The sequence below is a fragment of the Astyanax mexicanus genome, chromosome 4 (assembly GCF_023375975.1).
Source record: "Astyanax mexicanus isolate ESR-SI-001 chromosome 4, AstMex3_surface, whole genome shotgun sequence".
NCBI lineage: Eukaryota > Metazoa > Chordata > Actinopteri > Characiformes > Acestrorhamphidae > Astyanax > Astyanax mexicanus.
This window is the reverse complement of record NC_064411.1, coordinates 51,455,641-51,478,727: the sequence shown is the minus strand read 5'-3', so window position 1 is coordinate 51,478,727 and position 23,087 is coordinate 51,455,641. Positions and strand designations below refer to the sequence as shown.

The 23,087-nt window shown below is 37.6% G+C and overlaps 2 protein-coding genes across 4 annotated transcripts in view; both read right to left on the bottom strand.

Annotated features, from left to right (window-relative positions):
- The window catches only part of cul1a (cullin 1a), a 28,654-nt gene extending 21,778 nt beyond the window's left edge, over positions 1–6,876 (bottom strand). The window contains exons 1-2 of one of the 3 annotated variants that reach the window (XM_049476580.1): positions 6,591–6,876; positions 173–532 (exon numbers count right to left, since the gene is read on the bottom strand). In XM_049476580.1, coding sequence (XP_049332537.1) covers positions 173–312 — 140 coding nt within the window. In that variant the 5' untranslated portion in view covers positions 313–532; positions 6,591–6,876. The remainder of the gene's footprint in view (positions 1–172; positions 533–6,590) is intronic. The other 2 variants (XM_049476579.1, XM_049476581.1) reach the window with 2 other exon arrangements.
- Positions 6,877–9,793: 2,917 nt separating this feature from the next.
- cntnap2b (contactin associated protein 2b) overlaps positions 9,794–23,087 on the bottom strand; it is a 96,026-nt gene continuing 82,732 nt past the window's right edge. The window contains exons 19-25 of the mRNA XM_022678712.2: positions 21,545–21,781; positions 21,151–21,369; positions 19,124–19,257; positions 17,905–17,998; positions 13,908–14,138; positions 11,523–11,597; positions 9,794–10,731 (exon numbers count right to left, since the gene is read on the bottom strand). Of these exons, the coding sequence (XP_022534433.2) occupies positions 10,532–10,731; positions 11,523–11,597; positions 13,908–14,138; positions 17,905–17,998; positions 19,124–19,257; positions 21,151–21,369; positions 21,545–21,781 (1,190 nt within the window). The 3' untranslated portion in view covers positions 9,794–10,531. The remainder of the gene's footprint in view (positions 10,732–11,522; positions 11,598–13,907; positions 14,139–17,904; positions 17,999–19,123; positions 19,258–21,150; positions 21,370–21,544; positions 21,782–23,087) is intronic.

Below are 23,087 nucleotides of genomic sequence, written 5' to 3'. Positions count from 1 at the left end.
TTTTTTATTTTTTGTCATATCACCAAAGAGTATCGTTATCGTGAAAATACCATGAAATATCGTGATTATTTTAGAGCCATATGGCCCACCCCTAGTTGCAGCCCTAACAGACACAAACAAACACTTGTAGACACTACAACAAAATCACACAACGCTATATAAAGAAGGATACGTGTAGAGCTCCATGTAGCGTGACTTGGCCATGCTCTGGCGAGTGTAGACCTGCTGAATGCCCGCTCGCAGGTCATCCCAGATCTGGTCCAGCCCAATCTGTTTGAGTCCATGAGGGTTCTGGCTCCGGGGGTTCGACATCCTCTCACCTCCGACTCGCTCACCTCTCCGTCCCGCTGATCTGCGTCAGATGCTCCTCCTGGCGTTCTGCTCTTCAAGTCCCTTCCCTTTTCAGCGAGGCGGCGGACAGCTAGTCCTCCATAGGGCACGGCGGGCAGAGGCGACGATGTGGAGGAAAGACAAGGGCACGGACCCCCGGCAACCGCCTGAAGAGCTTTCAAGTAACAGTCAGGAAAGAGATCTGCGGGGACACACCAAAAATGGTCTGAGGTTATATTCTTAAAACGTGATACATGCTGTGTGTTTATTAGAGCTGTCAACATTAAAGCATTAACACATGGGATTAATTAAGAATCAGTAATGTGTTACTATGCTTCAAACACAATTTATCGCACCACCAAGTTTGACTCTAACTGCTCCACATGCTGTTTACACATGCAGTAATGTGCAGCGTTCACTGCTCATATCTGTGCTGCACATCCCTTTGAAAACACTGTGTTTGAAAGAACAGCAGCATTTATTTTTATCATTATGCGTTATTGCAGCTTCACACTGCACAGATATACACACTGGAACACAGAATCTTCTCACTATATTTACTTTCTTGCTCCCGAGCCAGACAGCTCTGACCAATCAGAGGATATGATTATGTGCTCACATGGTTTATTGGTGAGCAATTTGGTTCGTTTAGGTTTTTATGCCTGTGTGAAACCAAACCAAACAGAGGGAGAAACTCTCCAAATAAACAAACTCATCAACTGATCCTTTTCGTAGAAACTTTCACAACGACAAAAGTGAAAACGCTCTTTTATACTCAGCTAATTAGGTTCTAAAACAAAAATCTTTACAACCAAGAGATGTTTACAATAAAGGAAAAAAAAATGCATTTTATATTTCTTACATTTTAGAGTTTTATCACTATTGCTGAATAAATGACTCTGTCCCCAGGACTGATTATGGGCTCATCTAGAGAACGAAGGGAACTTGTCTCTGAGCTGTGGATTAAATGTGCAATTCTATTCCTATCTTTTCTGCGTGAATAATTGCTGTTTGCTGTTGTTTTTGTATTTTACTCGGATAACAACACTCATACAGTGAGAAACGGCAGCAGGAGCTCCTTAGATAAAGTGCTGTACTCATTTTTCTTTCCAGACTAGTAAGCTGTATCTGCTTCTTTGGTGGTGCTGTTCTACACAGTGCTATGCAGTGCATCTAGCTGTATGGCGGTATGTGAAAAATGCATACCGGTTTTAATTTCCCCTCCGGTATACGCCCAGAACTAGTGCATATACAGAATATTCTGGAAAGATCTTGCTGTTATCAGATAAATCATTCTTAAAATTGTCTGAATTTTCCTATAGTGTGGGGTGGATGTCAACATAACATAGCAAGGCACGTGCAAAGAGGCTACAAAAGTGATGTCAACACTAAAACTAAACACGATGATGTAATGATGTCTCTCCAAAAGGAAGCAGCAGCAGCAGCAGTCACACCCCCCGCCTCTCCCTAGGATAATCGCTGCCTGTAAGGAAGCTACGCTATTCATTATAACCCAGGGTTCCCTCCCTGTACCCATGGCAACAGCTCCACATGTGCAGAACCCAAAATAGGTAGCAGAGCGCTGCGAACCAGAAACGCTGCTGTAAGCTGAGCAAGCTCCGAACATCCCCACATCAGATCACGACTTCCCACACTCGGACAGACTGCACGGGAAATTAGCTCCGCAGTTTACTAGTGAGTCACTTTCAGACGCACTAATTTAAGAGCCTCTTCATTCACTGTTCATTTCCAAATGCCCGGGGTAAGGTTACACAAGCTCTGCTAAACAAGCAGACTTATCTGATGGCCTGGCCCGAGGTGTATCGCATTGCCCCGGCTTGCTCAGCGGCCTGAGGAGCACAGGGAGAGATGTGAGACATGAGCAGCAAAGCCAAGAAAACTAATCATTTTCAACCACCCACACAATTACGCAGGCCAAACCCGATAAATTAGGCTAATCATTTATTATCTGATTTGCAGCAGCCAGAATACGTGAAGCAAGCCGTGATTAAGAGCCTTAGATCAGGTAATGGGGGCAACTTTGAAGTTCAAAAAAAGGTCAATGAAGTTCAAATGAATCTAAGTCATATCTATAGAATGTGTAAAACTAGTACGTCACTATAGATGCAATAGTGTCTATTGTCTAAAAACATCTGGACATCTAGTAGAGCTGCACGATACTGGATGAAAAATTATATTGCAACATATACTATATATATACATATACTATATATATACACTATATATTGCCATTTTTTTTGCAGATTCACCAGACATCAATTATCCATCATGTAATGATATTATTAATATGCGCTCTTTGTCTAAACCAAACAAAATAAAAACCAAACAAAATTAACCAAACAAAATAAAAACACGAACACAAAACCTAAATGTTTTTTTTTCTTGCCTTGCAAAGAAAACATCATTGTTTTGTATAACTGGATATTAAAGTTTCGTATCACTTTAATATTGGTAAATTTAATATAAACAGTTAAATACATAAATAAAAAAAAAGGTTTTTATTGAGCAGCAAAAAAAAGTTGTAGTATGATGTTTAAAGTGACTTAACACTGCAATACTGTGTGGCCCAAACATCTAGTGTGCATGAAGTTCAGCACAGCTGTTAATTGACTCTACCTTATAAAGCTGTGAAAGGTGTAAAAAGCTGATTTAAAGAACGTTTAATATAAAAATAGTTTTTCTTCATAGTTTGGATGACTTTCGTATTAATCTACAATGCAGAACATTTTTAAATGATGAACAAACACTTCAATCTTCAATCATGTTCAGTCATGTGACTCCTTAGCTGCAATCCCTCCACTGGCTTCCTGTTGCCGCCTGCATTTGATTCAAAACCCTAACTCTGGCCTACAAAGCCAAAAACAGACCAGCTCCTTCATACTTGATGGCAATGGTCAAAGCAAGATCTGCACCAAGAGCTCTTAGAGTTTCCAGCATGGCTCGGCTCGAACCGCCATCCCTCAAAACCCACAGAAAACAGACATCCAGACTCTTCATGATCAAGCTCTGTGTATCTCTTGATCCTAGTCTAGAAACTAGCTTTGGATATTTGAAGTAACATCGAAGCACAGATGTAAGTCGCTCTGGATAAGGGCGTCTGCTAAATACAGTAAATGTTAATGTAAGTGTGTGCACATTTTTGACTGGTACTGTATATAGGCTTCATTAAAGTTATTTATTCGTGGTTGTAAATGAGTGTATATGTTTACAGCTACATTAATGCTTCTTAAAATATGTTCTTAGACATTGCAAAACTGAAAATGTCCGTAATATAATCAAGAGGAAGATGGATATTTGCACCAGGAGTGACAAAGTTATCCAAAAGCAGTGTGTAAGACTGGTGGAGGAGAACATGCCAAGAGGCATGAAAACTGTGATTAAAAACCAGGGTTATTCCACCAACTACTGATTTCTGAACTCTTCAATCTCCATGAATGTGAACTTGTTCTTTTCTTTTCATTATTTGAGGTCTGAAAGCTCTGCATCTTATTTGTTATTTCAGCCATTTCTCATTTTTTGCAAATAAATGCTCTAAATGACAATATTTTTATTTAGAATTTGTGAGAAATGTTATCTGTAGTTTATAGAATAAAACAGCAATGTTCAATTTACTCAAACATAAACCTATAAATAGCAAAATTAGAGAAACTGATTCAGAAACTGAAATGGTCTCTTAATTTTTTCATAACCACGACAGACGCCTGTGTGCCCCAAAGGGTCTTCTTTTTATTTTTTAAAATAAAATAGCTGTAATATTCGCAAATAATACAATATACTGCCATTAACAGTGTTCACTGGTCTAATAACTCGTTCAGCTTCACCTCAAGTTTAGTCTCTCTTTTCGAATTCTCCGTTCCACCTTAAACAGTACAGCAGTTACAGCGCGGAACTCGTCAGGCGCCTGAACACAATCAATGCAGCATTTAAGGTGGAACGGGCTAGTTGTAAAAGTAGCAGTATTAGCTTTGCGGGCCGTCGTTTAGCGCAATAAAACTACTAAAAACGGTTAAAGGTTCAAAACTAGAAGTATAATTGTGACAAACCCTAAATATGGGTATATTAGGGATATACATTAGGATTAATTAATTTTTTTAATGCAAAATGTACAGGTTTTAACGTAGGTTAGCGTTTCCTGGCTAAGCTAGTTAGCTAGCTAGCAAACTTAGCTAAACTGCCGTGTAAAACTAGCGTTAGCGGCTAAGGCTAACGAGATGCTAAGCTAAGCCAAGCTAACGTTGAGCAGTAACGTTATATTAGATAGGCCTTGTATGGCTGATATGAGATAAATAAATGGATTATATCGATTAAGAATTGTCTATAAATATTTGTTGATAAGAAAAATATCATATACAAACAGATTGTTTGGTGACTTGCCCTATATTATAGTTACTTCTCCCCAAACATTGCATCATATAGATAGAAGATTTAGCCAGCTAGCCACTATGTTAGGTTTGTTGACATTACTGAAGTTCAGCTTTATGTGGTTTAAAGTGGTTAAAGTTCCCAAAAGTTGTAGTAGTTTTCACGAATAATCTTGTTTTTACATCTACAAAAAACGTGTTTCTTTATCTCTCAAAAAATTCAGAATATCAATAAAAAGTTACTTTATTTCAGTAATTAAGAGTTTATTATTTATTGTTGATGATTAAGGCTTACAGCCAAAGAAAACCCAAATATTAGGTGTCTTAAAAAATAGAATATTATATAAAACCAATTGGTACTTTTGGAAGTGTGGGCAATGTGTCAAGTCCTGCTGGAAAATGAAATCCGCATCTCCATAAAAGTTGTCAGCAGAGGGAAGAAGCATGAAGTGTTAAACATTTTCACTTTTTCACTTTAGACTTGATAATAAAACACAGTGGATCAACACCAGCAGATGACATTTCTCTCCAAACCATCACTGATCATCAGTAAATTTTACATTTCATTTGTAAATCAAGGGAGAAGCTCTGGAGGAAGAGTGGAGAGACACACAGTCCAAACTTCTGATTTCCACAGTGATGGTTTGGAGAGACATGTCTGTCATCTGCCTGTGTTGGTCAACTGTGTTTTATAATCAAGTCCAAAGTCAGTGCAGTGTTTTTCCACTAAATTAAAAGTTAGATGCTGAACTAGATTCAACACAGTTTAATGCACCAAACATGGTAATTTAAAATATGAAAACTAAAGCTAAAAAGCACTTCAAATTCAATTCATTAAATACAGATTTAAATATCATAATTCCTCATATTTTTTGTAGTTTATAGGTATAAAATCAGATTATTAAATTGCTGGTTTAGTTTTTCTAAGAATTGAATCCGAATTTGATTAACTGCATTTGAAGCAGGATGTGCATCACTTTTCTTCTAAGTTAAATTTTCCAGCTTAGAATTAAATTGAATACACATTCGAATAGATTTAGTTCACCAAAATTCAAATCCAGCTGGCACAAAAATCATTAGGCTACATAACTATACTAGCACTTCTTTATTAGAGATTGTAATCTATAATGTGAGTTAGAACTTGGAAGGTTTGCATACAACTGCAATTTTGATATTCATATAAGAAAAATACTGATAAGTAAATTATATAATAAATCAATTTCTATCTTTCTAATCCTACTTGCAGTAAAAGTAATAGCAGCACTTTGAGATCTGTTCTCTGTTAGAACTTTGGAGTTCAACATTACTTTATTTAAATCCATATTAAGTAAGAACAAGTTAAATTTATAAAATTCTAATTCGAATCCTGATTGAACAAAATCATTTCATATTCAATATTAGAGTTAATTTATTTAGAGATCAGTTATGTTAGAGAATCATTTATTTTAATCTGTAATGGGAGTTAGGACTTTGAAGTTCAAGATCATACAGCTATACAGAAAATATAAATCCAATTTAATCAATTCTGCTGGTACAAAATGATACAATCTACAATTACACACCTGATCTCTGGGACTGGAGATTTTAATCTGTATTTTAAATTGGTAGAACTTGTGTATAAATTGTGGGACTTTAGGCTAAAACAGATCCAGCCAGGTAAGGTAAAGTATTTAACTAGTATAGCTGAGTTAGCCAGGTTAGCTTAGCTAACAGACTGGTGTGAATCAGCTACAGTAATAAGTAGTAAGCTGTGTATCTGTTCTGCATTAGTATGATGTTATTGGTATGATTAGATTGCTATTAAAGCTGTTATTAATATGATTATTCTGAAATCTGTATCAGTAGCAGAAGCTGGAGCTGCTCAGTTGGCGCTCTTACCACCACCACCATCTCCTCCTCCTCCTCCAGCAGCAGCAGCAGCAGCAGCAGCAGATTAGCCGAACCTCCGGATCCAGACCAGGCCCGGAGTATCCGAACCCCGCGCTTTAATCCTCCTCCCCGCGCTGAGACTCTCAGTAACCCCGCCGCGCGGAACCCAGACCCGGATCTCCGCGCTTTACCGAACAAAGCAGCGGCTCTTCTCCCCGCAGCGGCACAACATACTAAATAACACAGCGCGCAGATCCGTGCCCCCAGAAACAGCTCCCCCTGAAACCGTGGACTCACAGCGCCGCGTTCCGCCCTCCGCGACCGCCCGCCTCGGAGGCTCATCACGACTTAAATATACAGTAATATACAATAAATATAACAATATTAAATTATAATATAAAATAAAATAGGATGATAATAATAATAATAATAACAACAACAACAACAACAATAATAATAATAATAATAACAATAATAATAATAATAATTATTATTATTATTATTGTTATTATTATTATTATTATTATTGTTATTATTATTACTACTACTAATAGTTATTATTATATTAATAATAATAATAATAATAATAATAATAATAATAATAATAATTATTATTATTATTATTATTATTATTATTATTATTATTATTATTATTATTATTATTTTATTAATACTACTACTACTACTAATAATAATAATAATAATAATAGTAATAATAATAATAATAATAATTATTATTATTATTATAATTATTATTATTATATTGATAATAATGATAACAATAATAATTATATATATATATATTTTTTTTTTATTATTATTATTATTATTATTATTTTATCTTTATTTTAAATGTACTGTAATTAATATGATTATTATAATTTTTTTTTACTAACCTTTGTACATTTTTAAACAGTTTTCTTTCATGTGTGTGGCATAACACATTTTTATATCATTTTATTTATAATTTATCCCATTTTTCTCCCCAATTTACATGGCCAATTACCCAACCCACTCATTAGGACACCCCCTGTCACTAGTGATGCCCCAACACACCAGGAGGGTGAAGAAGACTAACACATGCCTCCTCTGATACATGTGAAGTCAGCCACCACTTCTTTTCGAGCTGCTGCTAGAAGCAGTCCCAGCATGCCTAGCTGCTGCGTTTATAATACACTTGTGGACATGAAAGTGAATGGAACCTGGGTTTAATGATTTGGATAGGTGAGCGAATACTTTTGCCAATATAGTCAATAAATATAGTGTGTAGTACACATAACAGTGTTGATTCTTTCTTTTTAACCATCCTTTCTTTCCATATCCTTCTATTTTCTTCTGTCCCCCCCCCCCCGTCACATTAACTCACCTCAACATGCCTTTTGCAATCATTTAGTCCCCCATGGACAATGCTAAAATCACTGTTACAAACTGTACAGCGGCAAAACTTTAATTATTTTTTTTTACATTAAACAGACATGGATATACTTTAGAGCAGTGTTTCTCAACCAGGGTGCCGCGGCACCCTGGGGTGCCGTCTGGCTTCATCGGGGGTGCCGTCAAAATATTGCGCCTCACGTGCATATTTCCTTTCCAGAGTCAGCTCGTGTCGGGGTGTGTCCCAATTCACAGGCAGCATACTATGAAGGATGCGACCCACAGAGGCGGTGTATTACTGCGCAGCTGTGACGCAATCTGTCTTCGAATACAGCCTCTGAAGGATGCAGCCCCTAAATTGGGAAACACTGTAAAGTTTTTGTCCCCCACGCGATGCACGCGCTATTTTATGTCAAATTCCGCCAGCAACACCCCTCGTTCTCACCTGAAGTACTGCGCCAGAATCCACCCCCCCGTTCTCACCTGAAGTACTGCACCAGCACATCACCCCAACCCCACCCCCCGTTCTCACCTGAAGTACTGCGCCAGCACATCACCCCAAACCCCCCCCCCCCTCCCCCCGTTCTCACCTGAAGTACTGCGCCAGCACCCCGCCCCCCCACCCACCCTTAAACTGGGGTGCCTTGACATCTCGCATATATTTAAAGGGTGTCGTGATATAAAAAAGGTTGAGAAACACTGCTTTAGAGTAGTCTGAGGTGAACTGAGTTTTGATGGGATCCATGATACTCCTGAAAAAAAAAAAAAAAAGGACTGCCCGCCCACACTAAAAACTGATTGGCTGACTCACAGACTCTTTGCAGAGAACAGGCCAATCAGATCCCTCCCTGTTCTGCATGTGCTTCATGAATATGCACACTTTTCTCTCCCTCTCTTTTTTTCTCGCGCAATTGGGGAAAGAAATCCCAATTGCAACTTCCAGGAGACCTGAACAGTCTGGAATCGATGATTAAAAATGTAAGTATTATGTGTGGGGTCTGTTACATTTTTTCCCATCAGTTAAGATATAAATAAAAAACATTGTAGTCTGAGCCAGAAATAAAGTAATTAATGATGCTAATAAACTAGCACTAGCCAATATTCATTTGAAAGACTATGAACATAAATATTTCACACACCATGCTATCATAAGCCTTTAAACGTCTAGTCAACTGCATGAAGTGAAAACAATAACCTATACTTTATATGAATTAAATAATTTTAGATATAAGAGTACAGTACTGAAAAAAACAATGAAAAACATGTATCTCCAAAACAGCAACTTTACAGGAGAAAGATAAAACCTTTGTAACTGTCAATGGAAGTCAATATAAAATGAATTTATTTTAGGATATTTTGGAGAATTTCTTTTGCTCTATAAATTCTGACACAGTGTTAAAAAAACTTGGTGTGGTCAAATTTTAAAGTAAACTAAAAATCGACAAAAATTGAGATATTCGTTTTTCATTGGACAGTGACGATATTCAAAGAAATCAGCAATAAATCATAACGTATCATCTTTAAGATTAAAAAAAGACACGTTCAAAAAGACAAATTTCAAAGGTGATGCTTTAATGTTTTATAGGTCATTTTTGTTTGTATGTTTTTTTTTAAATCTTGCATTTAGAGCAAATTAATCCCCAACCTTAAAGTACATTCAACTGCAAAAAGCAAAAAATGAGAAATACAGTATGAGTTTATTTCATGAACAAAGCTGTGCTTCGGTTTGTTTAGGATCAGAATTAAAGAACCATAAATGTCAAAAAGCCAAGAAACATACAGCTAAAAACTTCAGGCATTTTAAAAGATTTGGAATTAAAAATGTGTGTTAAAATCGGTCAGTTTAATTTTATCAGTTTTATTTATCAAATTTATCAATTACGCTTTAAAACTGGACGTAAATGCACAAAGAATCCAGATTACTACAAGAACATAAACTACTACATTAGACAAAAAAGTGCTGCATTAACACTGACTGACGCACCGTGGCATGGATGCCAGTCTATTACCATGCTTCTAAATATTTGTAGGACAGTTAGTTTTGAAGACACCAGCCATTAAAAATATATTTAAACACAATCAAATGTCATCGTCTGTAACGTAAATATACATATTGTGCTATTGGGGTTGTTGATCACTTTTCTGGCAGTTCTAGAGATATCTGTCCACTGTGTTAACGGCGTAGTTGTGGTACAATCAGACATGATACAATACAATACAGGTTGCTTTGATATTGTATATCGTAGTCCATGGAATGCGGAAAGTACGCCTTCCTACGTACGTACATATGTGCATGAGATGAATTCAGAATTCAGATTTCAGATTTTTGAAAGAAGTCCTTGTGGTACCCATTCATTCACATACAACATCAGTAATTACATCACAGGCCTGCCAGCCAGCCAGCGCGAGTCCGTCAGAGTCCGTGTTTTTTATTTTTCACCCTCAAGTTTGAGTATAGTTTTATGTTTTAGGATTCACTGTGGAATTTCGGAATTTCCTCATCCTCACGCTTCCACTAGGTGGCGCTCTCTCTCTGCAAATTCTCTTATTTCCATGTTCTCTGAAGCTCCACGTGACTAAATAAACCACTCCTTCTTGCTCTCGTCGATAGTCTCCGTGAAGGCGGGGTCATTTACGATGATGGCCGCGTCGGCGCAGTCCGCTGACTCCGCCCCCTTGGCCTCGTTGGTGTGGTAGGACCCCTTGTGGCGGAACATGTGCCGCACCACGAACACCAGCGTGCACAGGATGGTGAAGATGACCACGGCGATGATGCCTGAATAAAATAAATCATCATTAATCAATATTAATCAACAGAGTATACATAATAAATGCAGGCTAACCTGTAATACTAGCATATCCAGTTTTTGCTAGAGTTAGCATGTTAGCACTGTGCTAACACAATACTAAAATTCTAACACTAGCAAAAAGTGGAAAAGCTAGTTATGATACAACAGTATGGAACTGACAGATCTTTTTTTTTTTTTTTTTACATAATTGTGAATAATATGAAGTTCATTCATAACAAATGAATCAATTTTCCAAAATGACAAGAAATAAAATCCTGTTACATTGACTTCCATTGAAAGCTACATGGATACATTGTAAAATTGCCATTTTGGAGATAATTAATTATAGTATAGCTTACTAATTAAGAACTGTATGTATATGTCTATACATATATAAAATGTTACTTTATTACAGCAATTCGGTTCAAAATGTGAAACATTTATAGATGTATTACACACATTTCTTTTATTGTTGATGATTATGGCTTACAGCCAATGAAAACCCAAAAATCAGTGTCTAAGAAAATTAGAATATTATATAAGATCAATTGGTACTTTTAGCAGTGTGGGCAGTGTGCCAAGTCCTGCTGGAAAATGAAATCTGCATCTCTATAAAAGTTGTCAGTAGCAGAGGGAAGCATGAAGTGCTGTAAGATTTTGTGGGAAAACAAAACTGCACTGACTTTAGACTTGATAATAAAACACAGTGGATCAACACCAGCAGATGACATGTCTCTCCAAACCATCACTCTAACAAACTATCCATCTACTTTCTTACCTCCAATTATCGCAGAGTCTCTGTTAACTCCATCCCGACTGACCCGCTCCTCATTGAAGGGGAACTGGATCCCGGCTAAAGAGAAAACAACAGCAAAAATAAATAAAATCACTTTACATGGTCATCACTCACAGTATTAAATAGCATTGTCAATATGATAAAATAAGAGAAATGAAAAGTTAATATTATGTTAATAGTATGGCTCCTTCTGCTGGCCTCAAAGGGGACTCTGCACTAAATGGCCATGTGCTTTAACGTGATTGGCCAGACTCCACCCCTTCAGTTATTATACCATTTAGTTTAGCACATTTTGTGGCATATCACATGAATTAATTTTAGGGTTGGATGAAAATGTTATAGTTAACATGAAAACATTTGGTAATAAATTTGAAATAATAAGGAATAAAATAGTAAAAAATAATAAAAAAATAAAAGAAGTACTCAATTAAAATCAACATTTAATATATAAAAAATAAAATCTATATGTAAAACAGAAATATTTTAAATACCATAAAAACAAATTGACACATAAAAAGTAAAAAATGTATAAAATATAAAACATCAAAATAAAAAAATAATAAAAGTAATAATAAATAAATAAAATAAAAATTTAAATAAGAAAAATAAACAAATAAAAAAGTTAATTATTAAGGTTAATCAAAGTAAATATTAAAAATTTATCTTTGAATCGTTAAACTTTATTACTATTAATATTTGATGTTGATATCAGTACATTCTTAAAATAGCACCGGGACTATATTCTGAATTGTGTCTCAGCAGGCAGGGGGGTGGGGTGGTCTTTATATTCTTTATGAATATAGAAGTGCATGCTTTCTGTCAGCAGGAGAGGCTGAGTTTGGCACGCGAGCAGATCAGTGATGAACCGTCTGCTCCTTTCAGCTGCCGCCTCAGCACGGCTCACGCCCTGCGTGACTGAAACCAAGCACAAACCAATGCACCCACTCACACCAATGCACTCTACTGCACACTATCACACACAGGGTTTTGTTTCTTCGCCAGTGAGACACTAATCCTCTCTACAGAGCGCTGATCACAGATGTCTCTTATTGAGATCATCAGTAAAATAGCTTCATCTTCTTTTATATGACTTAGAATATCTTCAGCATATTCTACAACCTCAAATAAGAAAGCATTTAGACTTAAATTCTATTTTAAGAATTATACTGCAGATATGTCTTTGCAATGTGTGCAGCATGTGGTTTTGCATGGTGTTGTTGAAAAATGTATCAACATCCCTCTCAAAGAATTGTCTTGAAGGCAGTATATGCACTTTTTTGCATTCTGCCCACTCACAGGCTACTGCCCATTTACAGGCTTCTGCCGATTCACAGGCTTCTGCCGATTCACAGGCTTCTGTCCAATCCCAGGCTTCGGCCCATTTACAGGCTTCTGCCCAATCATAGGCTTCTGCCCATTCATAGGCTTCTACCCATTTACAGGCTTCTGCCCACGCACAGGCTTCTACCTATTCACCAGCTTCTGCCCAATCATAGGCTTCTGCCCACTCACAGGCTTCTGCCCATTAACAGGCTTCTGCCCATTCACAGGCTTCTACCCATTCACAGGCTTCTGCCCACTCACAGGCTTCTACCTATTCACCAGCTTCTGCCCAATCATAGGCTTCTACCCACTCACAGGCTTCTGCCCATTCACAGGCTTCTGCCCATTCACAGGCTTCTGTCCAGTCACAGGCTTCTGTCCAATCCCAGGCTTCTGCCCATTTACAGGCTTCTGCCCAATCATAGGCTTCTGTCCAATCCCAGGCTTCTGCCCATTTACAGGCTTCTGCCCATTTACAGGCTTTTGCCCATTTATAGGCTTCTGCCCTTTCACAGGCTTCTGCCCACTCACAGGCTTTTGCCCACTTACAGGCTTCTGCCCACTCATAGGTTTCTGCCCACTCACAGGTTTCTGAATGCTTTTAATTTCTGCACAGGCGCAGGCTTCTGCCCACTCACAGGCTTCTTGCCATTCTCAGGCTTCTGCCCACTCACAGGCATCTACCTATTCACAGGCTTCTGCCCAATCATAGGCTTCTGCCCACTTACAGGCTTCTGCACACTCACAGGCTTCTGTTAATTCACATGCTGCCTATTCACAGCCATTGCCCACTCACAGGCTTCTGCCCACTCACAGGCTTCTGCCTATTCACAGGCTTTTGCCCATTCACAGGCTTCTGCCCATTCATAGGCTTCTGCCCACTCACAGGCTTCTACCAATTTACAGGCTTCTACATATTCACAGTCTTTTGCCCAGACACAGGCTTCTGCCAACTCACAGGCTTTTGTCCATTGACAGGCTTCTACCCAGGCACAAGCTTTAACTCATTCACAGGCTTCTGAACAGACCCAGGCTTCTTCTCACCTGATTCCGGCTGCCAGGGGTCAAAGGCTGCAGACATGGGTGGGATGGTGAGGGGTAAGGCTCCGCAGTTGGACTCCACCAGGACCCCCTGTATGGAAGCAGTGGACGGAATGCCCGGTCTCAGTGCAGCTTTCAGGGGGGCGATGCGGTTGAACTGCACCCGGGAGAGGCAGCCCACGAAGCCTGGGGTGTTATACCGCTCGATCAGCACCGGATCTATCTGCCCCGTTTCTGAAAGACACAAGGCACAAGGTTGTTAGAAAAGCACAAGGTTGTAAGATTTTAAATAACTTTTTCTCTTTTTTTCCACTGTAAATTTAGCTTCAAAAGCGAATGGACCAGCCTGGAAAAAACACAGAGCGGGTCTACAACTCTGGACAGCAGAATCTGAGTATAATAAAGGTATAATGATACATAATTATCACAATGCAGTAGGTACAGTCTGGGTGATGTTGAAAACCTTTTGGCACTGTGGATAATAACAGGATAGCAGCAATGTTTCAAAATCTAAAGCTTTCCTGGACAGTAGATGATTTTTAGCAAACAATTTATTGGTTACCAGCTTAAATCTGGTATGCAATGGAATACTTGCATTTACACACTTACACTTACACACAGCACATTCACACTTTCGTCATAATAACTAGAAAAAGACACAGAAACACAAAGAACTCTGTATTGAACTATTAATAGTAGAAGTTCTTTTCTTTAGAGAAATTACAGATGAAGCCAGAGAGCGGTGAGTACTGTTTCCTACACCTTCTTCAAAAGACTGTTGTAAACTGGAGAAAACTGATACAGGAAGAGTAACGTCTGGCTGACCCACACGGAAAAAGCTTTAGCCTTTAGCTCTTAAGCTTAACATGATTGGAGTAATTCTCAGTTTCAGTAGTAAAGAGAAGAATTAGAGATAGTCTGACAGGTAAAGAAGTGCAGTAATAAAGTAATTGATTGATAAGATGAGGAAATAAAACAGCAGCTTGTCTTGGTCATACAGCACTGCTACTGGTCTACTAAACCAGGGGTTCTCAACTGGTCTCAGCCTGGGACCCACATTTCCTATGGTCATTCAGCCGCAATCCACTTATCCACTTATAGAATACAAACCAAACTCATTTATTTTTGAATATATATATATATATACATGAAAAAAAAATAATTAAGAGCATTTTTTAAAGAAACTAAAGTTACTACAATAAAAAAAAATATTAAAACTGCACAAAATGAGATATTTCACTTCTGTGCATATTTCTGCATTCAGAGTACATTATTAAGAAATTTTCTCTCTTTTTCCTTAATATAAAAGACAATTACAATGCTCAGATGAGCATACATTATTTTTAATTTTTAATGTATTAATTAATTTTTTTTTTACAAGCTGTCCGTGACTCACCCAGAACGTGTCCGCGACCCATTTTTGGGTCCCGATCCACCAGTGGAGAATCGCTGTACTAAACAATATGAGTATTCTAACACTTCCAATTGATGGCACTCAATATAATTTCACAAAAATAAATATTTTTAATAGCATGAGGTCTATCTGTATTTAATTGGCAACACATTACATGATGTGTAAAAACAGTCTTTTAAACATGAATGCAAATAACTAAAAGCAATTAAAGCAATATTACAATAAAACTTCTCCATTTAAACTATATGCTCAAGACCCTCAACAGCGCACAACTGTAAGAAATTACCAAATAAAAAAATAAAAAAACACACAGAAAGTAATTCTTCAAGATTTACCTGTGTAAGAGATGCAGAAGGTGTTTCCTCCTAGTAACAGATCTAAACAGATCTATGTACCTTTTTCTATTACTTTTTCTATATGTGCTTACTGATCTGCTCTGATATTCCCCAAATAATCTGCTCTTACAACCAACATAACCATAAATAAAGTTCTATACCATCCTCTATCAGGCTTCTGCTGCCCTGGTTGATGCCTGTTGCCCCACTGTTCAGTTCTGAGAGCAGCTCTGATCCTTACAGCCCCTATCTCCTCCACCAGCATCCGGAAAACCTGGAAACTGGATCTGGATCAGGACCTCTATATAGAGCTGCAAAGGATGATGTCATGATTTCAGGGCTCGGTTTATTTACTGAGAGCGAGGTTTGTGGAAAACAAGGAGAGCAAATCTGAAGAAGGAGCTGTTATAGCTTATCTTCATTTCTAAATAGTTGGCTTTCAGAAGGTTCTTGGGCATGGAAATGGCATTAAGACTAAGATCTTTTTATCCACAGGAATGAATTTGCCTCTACGTAGGGTAAAGAAGCAGTAACTTTAATTCAATAAGTCAAATTGTGTCCAAAAGTGTTTGTTTAAATAAAAAATATTAATATGTGATGCCACATATACAGCTCTGGAAATTTGTTTTCTTCTATAAACCACTGACAACAAATACAAATATTGCCATTTAGAGCATTTATTTGCAGAAAATGAGAAATGCCTGAAATAAAGAAAAAAAAGATGCAGAGCTTTCAGACCTCAAATAATGCAACTAAAACAAGTTCATATTCATACAGTTTTAAGAGTTCAGAAATCAATATTTGGTGGAATAACCCTGGTGGTTTTTAATCACAGTTTTCATGCATCTTGGCATCATGTTCTCCTCCACCAGTCTTACACACTGCTTTTGGATAACTTTATGCTGCTTTACTCCTGGTACAAAAATTCAAGCAGTTCAGTTTGGTTTGATGGTTTGGTTTGATCCATCTTCCGCTTGATTATATTCCAGAGGTTTTCCATTTGGTAAAATCAAAGAAACTCTTTTTTTTTTCCCAGAGATGTAGAAATGTCATATCACAATACATATCACAATATCAATATATTGTTCTACCCTTATTCAAATCTAGCAATGATACACATAGACTCCAAATGATCAACATGTACAGAACTGCAATGACTACTTGACACCATCACAGCAACCGTCTGGGTTACCATAGCAACTACCTAGCAACACCTGAGATACTATAGTCATAGTTTCCACCTTAAACTGGATGGATTTTAGTTACAGATATTTTTTTACAGATTTTTTTCTCTTATTAATAATTTTCTCCAATTTTCTACCAATTTGGCTAGGCCAATTGTCCCACCCTTTCAGCTATTACTCAGCTTTATATCACCCATCAGTAGTGATGCCCCAACACCAGGAGGGTAAAGACTAGCACATGCCTCCTCCGACACATGTGAAGTCAGACTCCGCCTCTTTTTGAACTGCTGCTGATGCAGCATTGCCGAGTAGCATCACAGCGCTAACGCTCGGAGGAAAGCGCAGCGACTCTGATCTGATACATCAGCTCACAGACGCAGCCTTGTGCTGATCCACATCACCCTAGAAGTGATGAGGGGAGAGAGCACCATCTACTGTACCCACCCAGAGAGAGCAAGGCCAATTGTGCTCTCACAGCACTCTGGCAGCTGATGGAAAGCTGCATGACCGAGATTCGAACAAGCAATCTCCTGATCATAGTGTTATTTTCTTGCATTTATATGTTTATTGTTTTATGTTTTACAGAGATTAACTTGAATTAGAACAAATGTAAAATCTCTCACTACATCAGTATCAATAATATGAACTTCAATAGAAAATAAAGAATAAGAAATAAAATAGGGCAAAACAAAATAATATACAAGAGAGGTATGATAAAAATGATAAATCACAGGCAGTTCAGTGTTTTCCACACTGATGACCAGATTTCACTGAATGTTTGGTGCCTGCTGTGGATTTAAAAACTGTCTCATTTGTAACTAACAATAACAATATTTCCATTATTAATTAATATTTTAAGTACCGCAATGAATAAATGAAGTATGATCATATCGTACTATCATTGCAAAACATCAAAACATGTAAAACTGCATTATGCAGAAGGACACAATCCTCAAAACAATTGTCAGACTGTGTGAAACAAAGGCTCGGATCAGCAGAGATAGCACAACAAGACACTGTCCTAAACAAAGACTCTGTCTCGAAGAAGAAATAAAGGATCCACTCACCGAAGACCTTTCCCAGAAAAATGGTCTTGACCAGATTGAACTCGGTGTCAGACGCCTCGGGGAGGGAGTAGCTTATGCTGGGGTAATGATCCAACTGTACAAACAGAAAGAGACATAGAGGACAAACAAAAACAGATATTACTACACAGTTTACATTAATATATCATTTAATACATCAATTGTAGACCTGGAACTGCTCACAATTATCATTATATCATCAATATAATTAAATATTACTTTGAAATATTGACCATTTGCTCAATGCCTTTTTGTGCATGCCTCCTTAAACACATGCCAACAGCTCTTTTCTAACTAACTATGCAATGCAGCTTAACTAGGCAGCCATTACGCTCAAAGGAAAGCGTGGGATCCCCAGCTTGGGTTCATCAGCTAACAGAGGCCTGTACCAGCCAGCATCACAATGGGAGTAGAGCTTAGATCGGGTCTAAAAAAATCCTTTTGGGGCTGTTTGAATGAGCAAAATCCATTCAGAATGATGTTAATTAACATTGCAACACTGAAGAAGCACAGACCTATTATTTAAGAAAGATGTTTGCGTGTATGTGAGCCCCAGAGCTGCATGATTATAACATTCTAACCTTCTATATTGTGATAATCCCACCATAGCTTTATATAAAAAAAAAAATACGGCAATAAAAACAGACGCCTACATCAAACTATTTCCTTGAGCCTCGGGTCGGGTTTGGGCAGAGAATCTTCTAAAGTTCTAAATGGGAGTGATGAGGAGAGAGAGAGACCCATCTACTGTACCCACCCAGAGAGAGCAAGGCTAATTGTGCTCTCTCAGACTCCGGCTGCTGAGGGAGAGGCAGCATAAGCTGGGATTTTAACTCATATATTAATTTTCTCAGGCCATAGGGTCTTCTGATGTTGATATTTTCTTAAGATCGATTGTGAAACAAGCTCAGATTTAATAAAAATCTAATAAAAATCTAATAATCTAATAAATCTAATAAAATTTAACATAAAATTAAATATTTAGTATGAAACACTGAACATTTTTGTCATTTTTTACAGGTTTTCATTAAATTTGCAACTGCATCAACTAAATTAATTTTGTCCAATATTCTTCTAACATTATTATGCATCCCTAAAACAAAACAGAACAACTTTTCCCTGACAAAACTCTATAAAGATCTGATATTTTCAATAAAGGCAATTCAATACTGAAACATCATCACAGCAGCACCAGACCCACCTGTAACTGAATGAGTCTTTCCTGTCTGCTGATGTTGACGCTGTGCGGCTGCCCGTTAGCCATGTTGCGATTGTCTAGGCTGATGGTGAAGGGCTCCTTCAGGCCCCCCAGGCTGTAGCGGATCTGCAGTGTTCCTGAGAAAAACCACAACGCAACTCAGAAACTCAACTTTAGAAATGCATAATGACATTTAGAGATATTTAATAATCTGTAATACCACAAACACAAAGGTCTGCATGAAGTATGAGTGGTGTTAAAAGCTATAATGTCTATAAGTACACCACAATTCACAAATTAATTTTGACAACAGTCTGTAAATGTATGTGAAGTCCGTTTTTAATGTAGTGCCACCTAAGGCCCTGAAGATCACCAGCATCACAGTTTCTCCATATATCAGCTGTCAGGTACCAAGAGTTTTTACTGAACTGGGAAATTCTGCTTTTAGCTGAAGTGCACCAGAGAGCTGGAATTCACTACAGGAACCATTAAAACTGAGCTCACTGGAGTCACTCTTAATCAATTTTAATATCTAACCACCTTCATCTTATTTATTCTTAGCTTTTATTTCTTGTTTTAGTTCTTCGCTTAGTTTGCTATTTCCTTTTACTCTTTTATTTGTAATAGTTTTGTATAATTATTTTTACATTTATTTAAATTAGGTTATTTTATTATAATAGTTATTATTTATCATTATTATTAATATTTTTATTAATAGTTAGTTTTAGCTAAATTTTTACTGTTTTTTTATTTGACTAGTCTCTTATCTTAATTCCATTTCAAGCTTTTCTATTAATCATTTATAGTTATTTTAAATGTTCCTTTAATTTAAAATGATTAAATGTAGTTATCATTTTCATTGTCATGTCAATCCCTGTTCTGGTAAACGCTCGGCTACAAAATGAGGGTTGCCTTTAATGTACTTCCAAATTAAAATAAAGTTTGATCGATCCAGAAGGAAGATACTTATATGAGAGAGGCCATAACTCCAAATAAAAGGCTTTTTTATGGGGATATTTGGAGTAAATTACGAGAAAACAGGTTGCGACATTTAGAATTTGACTTGTAAAATTCAATCACACTGTGAGACAAAATTTCTGGCATGTCAGAAATCTCTCCTTGTGGCTGACTGCTCATTCACAGCTCGTTTAGGCAATTAATCAGACATAGCATTCCCTCTCACACTGCATGACAAATGATGCACCAGGAAGCTAAAATTTGATCCAATCATAAAATTCAGCCGCATCCCACCAGATCTGTCTTAAAATCTGGCTTAAATCGCAAAGTGTCCTTCTGGCGTAACACAACCTTGATTTGAACCTTGAACCTTGATGAAACTGCATGGTGCAAGAGTGATGGCACCCTTGGTGGTCTACTGATTTCATGTGTTTGGTTCAAAGTTCATACCTGTCAAGTAAAGGATAAAAAGGTACACTATTAATACATTTCTATTTCCTGGTCTATTTTCATATATAAGGTGCACTGGATTATAAGGGGCATTATGCGACACTAGTAAGGAACAGGGGTGTCGCCATGTTTTCCTCCTAATTCAGCAGCGAGACCTGTAAAGCTAAAGCTAAGCTAAGTTAATTAAACAAAAAACATTTTCGTTTAATGTCAAACAAGCACTGGATGTTAATCTACACAGATTTCTCTCCTGAATAAAGGAAAATTTCTGTCGCCCGTTTTGAGCCGTCCCACCAGCCCAACCGAGGTTCAGTATCATAATATCATAATATAGTATGTAGTAATTAATATGATCTTATTATTTATTATATTATATGTTAATATATAGTATTTTTATTTTAATGCTATTTTGTTGTTTATTTTTGCTATGGTATTTTCTGCAGTCAGAAGGAGTATGTATGATATTATACGTATGTACATATTATGTATGACTATGTTTCATTTTAGTTTCAATTAGTGACATTTCAGTTTAGAGAAGCACAGGAATGTCGTTTTTTTATTATAATATAATAAAAACTTGACAGGTAAAAGTCAAAGGTGAAAGTTACAGGTAAATGCCTCACCGTTGTGCCGCAGCACCACTGCGAGGTAGTCTTGTGTCCTGGAGCTGATGTAGACTAGAACAGACGGGGCGTGAGAGGTACTGAAGCTGAAGCTCAGCTCCTCCTGAGTCAGATTCCCCTCCACACTCAGAACACCTTTCACTGCAGAGGAGGAGCCGCTGCTGTCTGACATGAAGTCATACCGGACCATCGTACCACTCTCAAAGTATCCTCCCACATCTACAAGATAAATAAATACATAAGAAATACATAACACACACAGTTACACACAATTACCACAGTTAATTGTGTAAAAAAGTATTAATTATGATTCCTACTCTCAAATTCTTATTTTTACCTTATTTGTTTTATATCAATAATATTTTTAGGTATTTATTTTTGTAATAATCAGTACCGTCCGTGCAGAAAGGTCCATCGAAGGCGGTGAGGCTGCAGTCGCAGGAGTAGCCGTTATATTTCTCCACACACTTCCCTCCGTTCTGACAGTGCATCCCGTAGCTGGAGCAGTGACCCGAGCAGCCCGGCTTCACCCCCGGGGTCACCTTCGCCCTCTCCTCCAAATCCAGGGTCACGCCGTTCATCTTCAGCGAGCGGATGCATCCCAGAAAACCCCTCTGCCCTCCGGAGGCTCCTGCGATGTGAAATCAATAACCCTGCTTTACATTCTGAGGCACGGGGTTCATGACTGCTCCATAAATTAACACAGAAATGAAGTGCTTATGTACCGAGAACACCGCAGACTGTCTGACCTCTGGCAGGAAATCTTTATTTAAAGAAACAAACGACTGAAGAGTCTTAGAGACGTAGGCTGTGTCTGATTTATTACTGTATAATGCACTGCTCTGGAAATCTCTCCAGTTCAGTCACATAATTCCACAACATGCTTGTACTATTTGCTTATATACACTACCAGTCAAAAGTTGGACACACCTTAAATTCAGGGTTTTGTCATTATTTTAAAATGTTCTACATTAATTAAATAAATACTGAAGTGATCCAGACTATGAAAGAAGACATAAGGCATCATGTAGTAACTGAAAGCAGAAGCCTTTCTGAGTGAAAAAGTGACAGAATATTGTGTTTAATGGTACCAGTGTGCTGAAACGACCATCCCTGCTAACCCTAATACAGTATATTAATTCTAAAAGCTGGTGTGTCGGTTGTTTTTCGAGGGAGTTCTTCTTCTGAACATGTCACGTGTCTTCACGTACTTGCGTCACACGTACAGCCTCTAAAAGAGGATCCGGCTCAGTTTTACTGAACGCGAGCGGCTGGTGGAGCAATGGAGACTTCAGAAGAGGAAACTCAGAGCTCAGTAGCTCCTCCATTCACTCATAGTAAAAACAAACAGAGAGAAAACTTTCTCTCTCTCTCTCTCTGAGTGAACATAACCTGGAATCGGATTCATCCGCTCTGTAAGGAGACTGCATCACACTCTCCCAGTTTAAAATGATTCTTCCACATGCTCGGTGCAATTACCCATTCTCACCAGAGAGGGCCTTCAAACCTGCAAATCCCAAAATTTACGGACATTAGCTTTAAAAGTGTTAAACTTGCAGTTTCTGAGGCTGGTAACTCATGACCAACTGGTAACTAATTCATTTATCCCGTGTAACAGAGGTAACTCTTGCTCTTTCTTTTCTGGGACGATCCTGATGAGTGCCTGTTTCATCATTCTAACGTTTTTGATGGTCTCTGTGGTGACTTCACTTAATGGTTCTTTCAGAGTTCTTGACTCATTCATTCATTTTATTCTTTACTTACTTGAGTAGTGCTTCTTGTTTCTCATAATCTGGATTAGAACATTACTCAAATATTCACTATTCACTGTATATGTAAAACAGCTGTATAAACATCAAACATCATTAATGCCTCAATATCACATTCCTGGTAAAACTTGCTTAGATAAAATAGAGACCATCTATCAAAGTGTCTAT